The 12,411-nt window shown below is 42.5% G+C and overlaps 1 protein-coding gene across 1 annotated transcript in view; it reads right to left on the reverse strand.

Moving 5' to 3' along the window:
- LOC126199614 (lachesin-like) overlaps nt 1-12,411 on the reverse strand; it is a gene marked incomplete at its 5' end in the record, with an annotated part of 448,647 nt that overhangs the window by 351,921 nt on the left and 84,315 nt on the right. Inside the window, one exon of the mRNA XM_049936541.1 lies at nt 10,669-10,839. Within this exon, the coding sequence (XP_049792498.1) occupies nt 10,669-10,839 (171 nt within the window). The remainder of the gene's footprint in view (nt 1-10,668; nt 10,840-12,411) is intronic.

Raw genomic sequence — 12,411 nt, forward strand, 5'->3', positions numbered from 1 at the left:
AGCACAGAAATAATTAAATAAGGTAAGACATAGAGCATATCCTACAGATAAGTGAAAAGAAATAAATTTAGGTAGACTAGGAACATAGATTATACGATAAGTGGAATAATTGTTTAAGGTTAGATTGGACCGTAAATTGAGTACAAGAACGGAGGAGGAGGAAAAATCGGTAAATAACTGATAAAATAAAGGTCAAAAGGTACCACTTAAAAAGAAATAGCAAGTAAGATTAAATCGGTCCATAACGAAATTAATAATTCAGGAAAATATTTGTGATGGGTAGAACCTTAAAATAAATTAATTTATTTTAAAGAATATTTATGGTGGGTGGGAGTTTAAAGTAAATAATAAAATAATGGTTAAAATAACCATAGAAGAGTAGGGTATAATTAAGTAAAAGGTTTATGGTGGGGCAGAACCTTAAAGTAACTAATAAAATAATGGTTAAAAGAGACCATAGATAGAGGTCTATTTAATGGTGGAGTGGGACCTTAAAATAATTATTATTAGAATTAAAATCCCACATAAATTAGGGTTGAATTCAACCCTAGAACTGGGGTAGATAGGTGTTTAATTATGGTTAATAGGAGCCATAAATTAAGTTACAAAATTAAGGTTGGTAAAGGTTTCACCCACCATAAATGAGGTAGTAAAATAAAATAATGGAATAATTGTTTAAGGTTAGATTGGACCATAACTTTGTATTTTATTTTATGGCTGATTTTAACCTTAAGATGAGGGGGTGGTCTGAAGTGACCCATATACTACTGAGTTGGTTGTTCTGGGTACTGATTTCTCAGGATCTATGCACCCAAATTGCGTGAAAATGTAATCACATGTAAGTTATAGTTTACATTTGTCCATCTGCATTCCTTCTTGGTGTAGAAATTTTAATGGCCAGTATTGTAAGTTTTTCTTATAAAGCTCCAATTCGTGATCGACATAATTACGAAATCCCTCTTGTAAAAACGTGTTTGTGTCCTCCCAAGAAGCTCTTCTATACGTCCAGTACACCCTTCGAACCGTTGTTATATTCAAGTGGTGTGGGATTAAAATTGCTACCCACGCCCCGATTTAGTTTCCTAATAGTTTGTCTAGCCCGTGTTGGACAAATATTGCAGGATTTCGTGTCATCAGTCCTCTTCTCAAAGTTCTCCATCTGTAACAAGGTTGTTATTAGAGAGAGACTAAACTATAAACCTGCCTCCCATTCTTTCTTTCAATTTCTACATGCATTGTCAGAAACAAGTCAGCAGTAGCTAGACTGCCAGGAATACTTCGATACAATACGAAAATTCAGTAGCTTCGCCAAACAGAGAAATATCAACGTTTTCAACTTATTTATCGGGAAGAAAGGCATAATTGCTAAGGGTTATCGAAATGTGAATGTTCCTTGCCGTTGATGTTAAGTAAGTATGATGGATATGAAAAAGCAACAAGTCGATCTGGAGCCATATTTGGTTTTAAGAGACGTGTAGATTATGCGCTGTGCTGGATGACTACTGCTCTTTCGTCTATGCATAATTAGAAAAGCACGAGCATTTCAGTATCTGTAGAATCAAGAAATGAAGATCAGTAATGGTTGTTGTTCTATTTTTGCCGCAGTGGTAACACCGGTTCCCGTCAAATCAGCCAAGTTACGCGCTGTCGGACTGCACCCAGCACTTGAGAGGCTAGTTGAGGAGCTAAATGATTGACAACTGCCGGGAGAGTGGTGTACTGACCACATGCGTCTCATATCCGCATCCAGTGATGCCTACATGTTGATGATGACACGGCGACCGTTCGGTACCGTTGGGCCTTCCAAGGCCTGTTCGGAGGGAGTTTAATTTAGCTTCGTCTACTTTTGAACAATACATTAATTCTGTTAAAAGTTTATTGTGGGCTAATCATTTCCTCGATGTCCTTCACCACCTCAAATAGTCATGTGTTGCTTTGAAAGTACTTTCACGTGTTCCGTAATATTTTAAAGTCAAGTAATTGCTGTGTATCACATGTTAACTGAGCACACTCTGCATAAAGTAAATGTGGCTTGTTGATGCATGTTACTGAAAATACTATAAACTGATAGGACTGTCTCTAAATTTGCTTAATTACAAAGAATAGTGGCAATATTAATCTCATCATGGTTAATACTCACTTGAAACCGTTGGAGATTTATATCTGCTTACATTTCACTACGAAAAGGTTTAGTAATTCTGACTTCAAGAAGTGCTGAAATTATGGTTACCTGACTTATCTTGATTTTAAATAAGGGAAACGTACAAAGACTAATGACACTTCCAGGGAATGACTTTTAGCCGACATCCAAATAAACTTTTCATTTGTCCCTTCAGGCCAGGCGACCGTTTTCTTCCTTATTTAATATTTTCACAAAAGAATTTTCCCAAGGGAATGTTGTAGTTGTTCCAGCTTCTGTAGTGAATATTGACACTGGTGGTTAGTGGTTAATACAAAGTTATTTAACACTTAACTCATATAAACAAGTTTCGACAAGAACCTCGAAAGTATCTAATAGATATTTCGGAAATCTTAATAGCCTTCGCAATAGATAGAAAATGTGTCAGGGCTTTAATATTAACGTATTTAAAATGATTCTTCCGTCAGTGACAGTTGTATTAGAAGTAATCAACAGTGTTAAAGTGCCATTTCACTGCCGCTGTCATATTAATAGGCTAAGCATCTAGAGGTTCTAGCATGATTACGAAAGATAGCAACAACAATTAAAAAGAATATAAAACATGAAGTACAATATGTCGTTACACTCTGAAATATAACCGTTGACCCAATATTGTAACTATTTCCTTAGTTTTTTAATCTCAAGTGCAGTTTCGCTGTGACATTTCTGCTGACACCGAACGCTAAATTTGTCCGGGGGAGTTTTATCTTGTGGGTTTCTTAAGTATAGCGGACTTGAAACAGAAAACTTTTAGCGCCTTCTTCTTCCCAGTCCCCTCCCCTTCGCAATCCCCATCTTCTAGGAGCGACTATTGGATGTTAATGAAAGAAATCGTAATAAAATTGGCGAATCTAGAGGAAAACACAGTTTAAGAGATTTATTGATTAAGTATGTAACAAAAAGCGGTAAACTTGTAAAAATTACGTAACAACTGAAGACTGCAGTAGTCGGAAGGCAAAGGGAATTCGCAAACTTTTATGAGCGGGCACAGGATTTGCTGTATCTCATCAATTGAACTACTGTCTTTACTACCACACGTATACTGAATGACACAGGCGACCAGGATGAAAAAAGGTTGCTAAAGATAGTGGGCGAGACAAATATTGACAACCCGTCGGCATCTCATATTAATATTCTCCCCAGTATCAGTCCATGGGGAAGGCATGGTCTACAGCCCCACTTGCAGGGAGCCACTGATTTCAGTGGACACTGTGGAAAGGTGGTGGTAATCACAAATGAAAGATTTAGGAAATAAACAAAGTCATCGATTCTGAAACCAGTACAGACCAAGATGCTCTTACCCGAGGGCAGCCTCCACTAACATAAAACGTTGACAGAGCGACCTATAGAATGAGCATTGACCTGTAACTGGACCAGTTTCACTGGAGAACAGTTCGAAGAGAAAATACTGAACAATGAAAACTAGGTTCAAGCAACATACTTCGGAGAACCCTACCACATAGTTGGCGCTGCTGCTCTCTCGTTCACTCATGCTCATAAATTAAGGATAATTGCAGAATGTGGTGCCAGAAAATGTGGCACTACTCCAAACTGGTGCTAATAGCATAGGCACATAGGGGCACACACGACACAGGTCTGTAAGTCCACGGTACTGGTGATAAGTTGAGAGAACCGTCCGGAAACACATGTGCTACAAAACGCCACTGTTTCCTGCGCGTGTACCCCGGCATCAATATGGGATATGATCACCATGCACACCTACACAGGCCGCACAACGAGTTGGCATACTCTGGATCAGGTGGTCGAGCAGCTGCTGTAGTATAACGTCCCATTCTTCCACCAGTCCCATCGGAGCTCCTGAAGTGTCGTAGGGGTTTGAGGACGTGTAGCGATACGTCGACCGAGAGCATCCCAGACGTGCTCGATGGGGTTTAGGTCTGGAGAACAGGCAGGCCAATCCATTCGCCTGCTATATTCTGTTCAAGGTACTCCTCCACGATGGCGCCTCGGTGGGGCCGTGCGTTATCATCCATCAGGAGGAAGGTGGTACCCACTGCACCCCTGGAAAGGCGGATATACTAGTGCAAAATGACATCCCGATACACCTGACATGTTACAATTCCTCTGTCAAAGACATGCAGGGGTGTACGAGCACCAGTCATAATCCCACCCCACACCATCAAACCACGACCTCCATACAGGTGTCTTTCAAGGACATTAAGTGGTTGGTGTCTGGTTCCTGCTTCACATCAGATGAAAACCCGGCGAGATTCACTGTTCAGACTATACCTGAACTCGTCCATGAACATAACCTGGACCACTGTTCCAATGACCAAGTACTGTGTTCTTGACACGAGGCTTTACGGGCAGTCCTGTGAACAGGGGTCAGTGAAATGCACCTTGCAGGTCTCTGGGAGAGTAAACCATGTCTCTTCTGTCATCTGTAGACTGCTCCAGTGGCTGTGGTAAGGTCCCGAGCAAGGCTACCTGCAGTACTCCGTGGCCGTCTGAAGGCACTGATAGTGAGATACTGATCTTCTTGTGGTGTTGTACACTGTGGACATCCCGTACTGTACCGCCTGGACACGTTTCCTGTCTGCTGGAATCGTTGCCATATTCCTGAGATCACACTTCGTGGCACACGGAGGGCCTGTGCTACGACCTGCTGTGTTTGACTAGCCTCCAATCGCCCTAGTATTCTATCCCTCATAACGTCATCAATACGTGTTCTTTGAGCCATTTTCTACACACAGTCACCATTAGCACGTCTGAAAACGTCTGCACACTTACTCGCTGCACCGTACTCTGACATGCACCAACACACCTCTGCGTATGTGGACTGCTGCCAGCGCCACCGTGCGACGACCGCAGGTCAAATGCGTGGTCATACCCCGAGGTGATTTAAACCCGCAAACCACCCACCAGAGCGTTGTTTCACCATGTATCAGCATTATCCTTAATTTATGAGCATGAGTGTAGTATCGCGAAATATTCGCGATCGGTAGACGACTTATAACGGCGATCGAAACCGAGCGTCATTACTTGACTGTGCCCGAAGTAACGAACCGTCACATGTTACCGCAGCATGGCGGAGCGTACCTATAGTCAAGACACGTCGCAGGCGAGGTGACAGCTGTGGATCGTTCCAAGATGATGTTGCAGAATGCTGTGGAACGTCTATGCTAAAGTGTTTTGTTAGCTGGTCGGCACCTCACACCAGTGCGCCTACGACTGAAAAAGTATTCTGGTGCTAAGCTGCTGGGTGGCCAAGCGATTAGCGGTCGCCTGCTGGGCCACAAAACTCGCAAATCTATGTCCCAGAGGTTTCCTGACCCTATGCAGCCTCGGCCGCTGAAACGGCGGACTTTTCGGTATTCGTGCGTGCCTCATGACTAAGAAATCGCTGCGTTAAATTTGAATCTTTCTTAACGACCGCCGCCATAGTGACCATCTTATTAGTTCCTCTCCAAATGATGGCAGCCAAAATCGGTTTACAGATTTCGGTTCCCATGTATGGTTTCTTTCCTTTCTGTAATTATTTGGATGCTTTAATTCGCTGTTGAATTATTAGACACAACAAAATAGAATTGATATGCAGATTATGGATAGATATGCCGTTTGTTTCTCATCAAAAGGTCCCGAATCTGTCACCTCATTTCATGTTCATTAATTGCTTGTCGATTCGTCCTTTGCTTCCGCGACCGCCAACGTGCTCGACACGGCAGTGACGTTCTTGGGAAGAGTCGGTACACGATGTGTTACAATTTTACTGACCGCTTTAGACAACGATGTTTGCGTTGAGCCACCTGACGATGTGTTACCATTAATATGGATTAGGTCGCATCTGTAGGTGGGAAAGCTGATTTATACATCTATTACAGCGCCGGCTGCAGTCAGTGCCGGTGTTTTAATATGCAAATGTCGTTAGTTGTCCCTCCCTGGCCGTTGTATTAACACAACAAAATTCTTAACTGGCACCTTAGATATTAATTTCGTCCTTCAGTGAAACCTGCAGCATAAAGATTAGCCACGTTTTCCTTAAACCATCACGCAGTCCCGCTCTAACTGCGGGGTCGAAGATCAGAATGGGGATACGCTATGCAGATATTTATAATACGTCCAAGGTCATTCAATGTTAACTCAAAAAGGTGAGAGTCATCAACATGCAGCCCGCTATATTACCAGCCAGCCAGGTGCGTATATGTGTGGAGTAGCGGAAATCACCGATATCTTTTAACAATAGCAGTACAAGAGTTGGATAGAATTAAAAAAGAAGTGGAGGAACATTTACAGCTACATGATTACTCGGTAATTCACATTTAAAAGTTTGAAAGAGGATTCTCAGTACCACTTTCAGACTGTTCCTCGTCTCGTATACTCTCGAATTGCCTATGGGCAAAGTTATGCAGAAAATTTTCCATGCGAACTCTGCCTTCCCTTACTTTTTGACTGTGGTCATTCTTCCCTATATAAATAAGAGCCTACAAAAAGTTTTAGGATTTGGAGGAGAAAGCTGGTCATTGAAATTTCATGAAAAGATTTTGCCGCAACGAAAGAGCTACGTATGTTTTTACGGTTTCCACCCCAATTCGCTTATCACATCTGTGACACTCTCTGACCTATTTCATGGTAACACAAACCCAGCTGCATCCATTTCAAATTTTTGAGCTTCCTCCGTAAATCCCATGTCATAAAAGAAAGGATCATACACCACGCAGTAGTTCTCCAGAGGGCAACAGACAGGAGCAGAATAGGCAGTATCTATTGTATAGCTGTTGCATCTTCTGAGTGTTCTGTCAATAATACACAGTCTTTGGCTCGTCTTGCCCGTGACATTTTATATGCGATTGTTGCAATTTAAGTTGACCATAATTATAATCCCTAGGTATTTAGATGAACCTACTGCCTTTAAACTTGTTTGATTTACCATGTCACCGAAATTTAATGTATTTTTTAGCACACATATGGTGGACCTCACACTTCGATATGATTACAGTCAATTGCCACTTTTCGCCGTTCTTGCCGATGTCTTGTCTAAATCCTGTTGAAATTCGTTTCATTTTTCTGACGTCTTTACTAGGCGGTAAACACCGGCATCATCTGCAAATCATCTAAGATGACTACTGGGATTCTTATGAATCGTGTATGCCAACAATGATACGAGAAGGCCTTCCCGTCAGTTACTAAGAACTGTAACGTTTCTGACAGGATGTCACAAATATTGTTGTACAACTGAGACGGTACTCGATTGGCATGCAATCTGATTAAGAGACGTTTGTGAGAAATGGTTCTGAAATATGAAATCGATTGGAAATCCCCGTGGAAAGCACTCATCGCTTAGTGTCAATTAAGAGCCTATTGCATTTTACGAAAAGATGGTGGTTGTGTGTCAGTACATTGTTTACTTCGAGTTATTTCATACTATTGGAACACATTATATTTTCCCAAAATTTTACAACAAATTGATGTCAATGATATGGGTCTACAGTTCAGCGGATTACTAATACTTCTTTTTTGTAGTGCTGATGTTACCTGTGCAGTTATCTCTAGCTACAGATCTTTCGTCGAATGAGCAGCTTGAACATGGTAATCGTTCCATGGGTGCTGTTTCTTTAGTAGTGCAGTTTTGCTAAGGAGGAAGTTAATGAAATACAAATTGATCGGCCAAGAGAGGGATGCGAATGAGTAGCGACAGGAGCCGAAAAAAGATGTAGATGAAGAAGAAATGAAATGAAGTTATCTTCATTGAATGAAACAGAAAACTTTACAGTTTTTACTCGACGCACGAACACTTCCACACTGCTAGGAAGGGTACCCAGGGAACAAATGTGGACGTTTTAGTGAAATTTGCAGCCGTGATGTAGATGTGGGTGTGCAGAAGTTTTGCTCTAGCATCAAGTCACAATTCCAAGACCAAAACAACTATAGTAAATGTCTTCCAGAATTTAAGATCAGCCGTCGAAATTGTGCCGAGTATCGTTGCCTCCATGAGTAACTATGAGAGTTACCTTTGAAAACTTCAGTTGCTACTTTTGTATCTCAGAAGGAACCCCATGAATGCAAAGTCACAAATTCAATCTTTAGTAAAGCTCATTTAAAGTGTGTTAATAATTTGTCACCGGAAAAATATTAGCTGCAAATGGTTTACCACGTGCATCAGTAGGTAGACATAAAATGAATGTCGCTGCGATGCAGAGATGAGCTTTCTACGTGATGTATGTATCTGTTGTTGTGGTCTTCAGTCCAGAGACTGGTTTGATGCAGCTCTCCATGTTACTCTATCCTGTGCAAGCTTCTTCATCTCCCAGTATCTACTGCAACCTACATCCCTCTGAATCTGTTTATTGTATTCATATCTTGGTCTCCCTCTACGATTTTTACCCTCCACGCTGCCCTCCATTATTAAATTGGTGACCCCTTGATGCCTCAGAACATGTCCTACCAACCGATTCCTTCTTCTAGTCACGTTGTGCCACAAATTTCTCTTCTCCCCATTTCTATTCAATACTTCCTCATTAGCTATGTGATCTACCCATCCAATCTTCAGTATTCTTCTGTAGCACCACATTTCGAAAGCTTTTATTCTCATCTTGTCTAAGCTATTTATCGTCCACGTTTCACTTCCACACATGGCTACACTCCATACAAATACTTTCAGAAACGACTTCCTGACACTTAAATCTATACTCGATGTTAACAAATTTCTCTTCTTCAGAAACGCTTTACTTCCCATTGCAGTCTACATTTTACATCTTCCCTACTTCGACCATCATCAGTTATTTTGCTCCCCAAATAGCAAAATTCATTTACTACTTTAAGCATCTCATTTCCTAATCTAATTCCCTCGGCATCACCCGATTTAATTCGACTACATTCCATTATCCTCGCCGGCCGAAGTGGCCGTGCGGTTAAAGGCGCTACAGTCTGGAACAGCAAGACCGCTACGGTCGCAGGTTCGAATCCTGCCTCGGGCATGGATGTTTGTGATGTCCTTAGGTTAGTTAGGTTTAACTAGTTCTAAGTTCTAGGGGACTAATGACCTCAGAAGTTGAGTCCCATAGTGCTCAGAGCCATTTGAACCATTATCCTCGTTTTGCTTTTGTTGATGCTCATATCATCCTTTCAAGACACTGTCCATATCGTTCAGCTGCTCTTCCAGGTCGTTTGCTGTCTCTGACAACATTACAATGTCATCGGCGAACCTCAAAGTTTTTATTTCTTCTCCATGTATTTTAATTCCTACTCCGAATTTTTCTTTGGTTTCCTTTACTGCTTGTTCAATATACAGCTTGAATAACATCGGGGCGAGGCTACAGCCCTGTCTCACTCCCTTCTCAAGCAATGCTTCCCTATCATCCAAGAGCTCTGTACCAACCTTTAGACCAGGCTCGGAGCAAATTGCAGAACATTCATTGCAGTCCACGATGGCCATACTGCCCGTTAAGGACCATGCCTCGCCTTTTATAACGTGCCACGAACGATCATGAATCGTGGTGATTGCAGTCTGATTATTGTCTTTGAATAAAAATAACATTTCTGTTCGTCTCATTGTGTATTTCCCTCAGTTACCTTAGTTACCACACAGTTGTAGTTCTTTCTATGTATGACCCCAGTTTCTGCTAGCTATATTACTTGACAGTCACACAATATGAAAAAGTTACTTTCTTCCGTAAGTTTGCAGTATGTAAACTGCGTTGAGTAAATGATGACATTTCTTTCCAAAATGTTCATTTTCCTTGTTGCTTTTTCTGTGCCTCCGGACAGTATTGCAAAACCGTCAGGAAATGTTTAAAATTATATTACTAGATAACTGTTTTGTTGCCCAACCACATCTGGTCGTTAATCAAAATTTTCTGAGTTGTTCTTCCCAATCTCAGATGACTTTTTTAAGGGCACTGGTGAACAAAATAGGGGATAGACCGTCTTCCTGTCTAACACCTGTTCGATCCTCGAAAACTTCAGATATCTTTAGCGCCAATTCAGCTTTAGATGTTGTCTCTATTAGCCTTTGCCGAATTATGCTCCTGTTGAAATAAATATTAGTCATTATCTGAGAATGTGGATGGTGTGGGAATGGGGGAGTGGTAACATTCTTCCCCGTGCGCCGTTCTTTCTACTTATGTCACTGCTCTTCCTGCAGGTTCTAGAGGCATTGCAAAATGAAGGCAAAGGTGTGGATGGACGGAGGTGCAGAGGAAAATTTCCTGTGGACTTCAAACTTCCTGGAAGATTAAAACTGCGTGCCGAACTGCTGCCACGTCTCCACAATAACCTTTCTTGCAAGTGTGCTACTCCTGCAAGGTATGGAGAAGTTTTTGAAGTTTGGAAGATGTGGGATGAGGTAGTGGTGGATGTAAAGCTGTGAGTGCTTGGGTAGATCAGTCGGTGGGGCACTTGCCTGCGATGGGGAAATGCCCCAGGTTCGAGTCGTGTCCGGCACAGTATTTTAATCTGCCAGAAAGTTCCGTAACAGAGGGAAGAAGATTCATTCTGAAAGCAGCGACACTCGTGGCGCGGCGCTCGCTCACCCTTGATGGAGTCCCGCGGGCCGCGGCGCAGCAGGATGGCCTCTCCGTCCTCGCGCCTCCAGGCGATGCGCGGCGGCGGGTGTCCGGTGGCGCGGCACACCAGCGTCGCGTTCTCGCCCTCCTGCACCGCCAGGTCGGTGCTCGTCTCGTCGTTCACGATGTCCGGCGGCACTGCGGGCACACGGACGGCGGACCGCTCGCTCAGCACCAGATCGATCTCGTTACAGTAGTCATTTCATGAAAAATCCACAGGATTACGAAAAACAACCTCGTAATGTCTGAAGTGGATAGGGACCACGACTCGATCAAAATGTGAGTTATATGAATGAATGAGTCTGTTCTTTTGGTAGTGACCTAGATGAGCGATGGATCCACCTTCTTCATTGTGGATTTATTTTATTTATTTATTTACTTATTTATTTATTGCCAAATTATAGACCTGTTACCTGATGTTTAAAACAGGTCGTACATCTTACAATTTTCGTTTCAATGAGCCGTTGACCGCCAGTCACACACACACACACACACACACACACACACACAAATAGTTATTAGTAGAGAAATAATGTTGCTTATCCTATTTGTTACTAATCCTATGTATTAATTACTTTAGATGCGCATCCATGTACAGCATTTGGTGTTTTCTTGGCTAGATTGCCAGCAATTTGCTTATTTACTGTCACATCTCAGCTTCCTCCTCCTGTTCCTCCTCATTGCCGCTATTTTCGCTGTCACTGTGGGTATCGCTGTCCATCCTCTGGACATTTCTGTTACGCTGCACGTATGCATGTGTGTGATGTCGTGTCCGCATATACTCTTCATGTGTTGTTTTTGAAATACTCTTTGTCAGTGCGTTTAATTGTGCCCATTGTTCTTCGTCTCTTATTGCTGTGTATATATCTATGTCTGTATCTGTGTAATCTAAGTGTAGTGTATGTCTATTGTTCGCGTATTGCCCGCAGGAAAAGACAGTGTGTTCTGGGGAACCTTCCTCCCCGCATGTGCATGTAGGTGTCTGCCTCAGACTCACGCGGTTTAAGTGCGTGGGATAAGGTCCGTGCCCGGTTAAGAAATGTACCACACCGCGGCTGGGATCGATATGTCTCATTCTCAACCGCTCCCTTATGTCAGGGAGGAAGTCGTGCAGTCTACGTCCCTTATCACTTACATTCCACTCACCTTGCCATGTATCCAAACGCCAACTTTTAAGGTGACGTATCGTCTCTATGGGCACACCGGTTATTGTGTGTACCTTATCTAGTCTCCCCACCTTTAACCAGTACCTTGCAGCTCTGTATTTGATCGTGATATCTATGGGGCATATTCCGCTGAGGTGGTACCGAAGGCTCCTGATATCCTAAGTAGGACACTTCTCTGCCCTCGTCTGACGGATGCTTTGTTGGTGACCACGTTCAGTCTATCTGACCACGTGCTAGCTGCAAAGCTGAGTACTGATTCGAAGAGCGCACAGTGGTATGTACGTGTGACTGGCAGAGGTAGTCTGTACTGTTTTGAATCTAGCCTCACAAGTTTGTGGAGTATTTTTTCTGCTTTGTCTGTTATTAGCCTTATGTGTTCGTGGAAATTCAATTTTTCATCTATGTGTACCCCAAGATAGCGCGTAATGCGTGCTCGTTTGATGTTTATGTCCCCAATTTTAACCGAAGGATGCGCAAGTACGTCCGATCTTCTGTAGGAATCTCAGAATAGCGAGCATGGAGGAAATCGAGACGGACTGCGGAT

This window comes from Schistocerca nitens, chromosome 8, assembly GCF_023898315.1.
Source record: "Schistocerca nitens isolate TAMUIC-IGC-003100 chromosome 8, iqSchNite1.1, whole genome shotgun sequence".
Classification (NCBI taxonomy): domain Eukaryota; kingdom Metazoa; phylum Arthropoda; class Insecta; order Orthoptera; family Acrididae; genus Schistocerca; species Schistocerca nitens.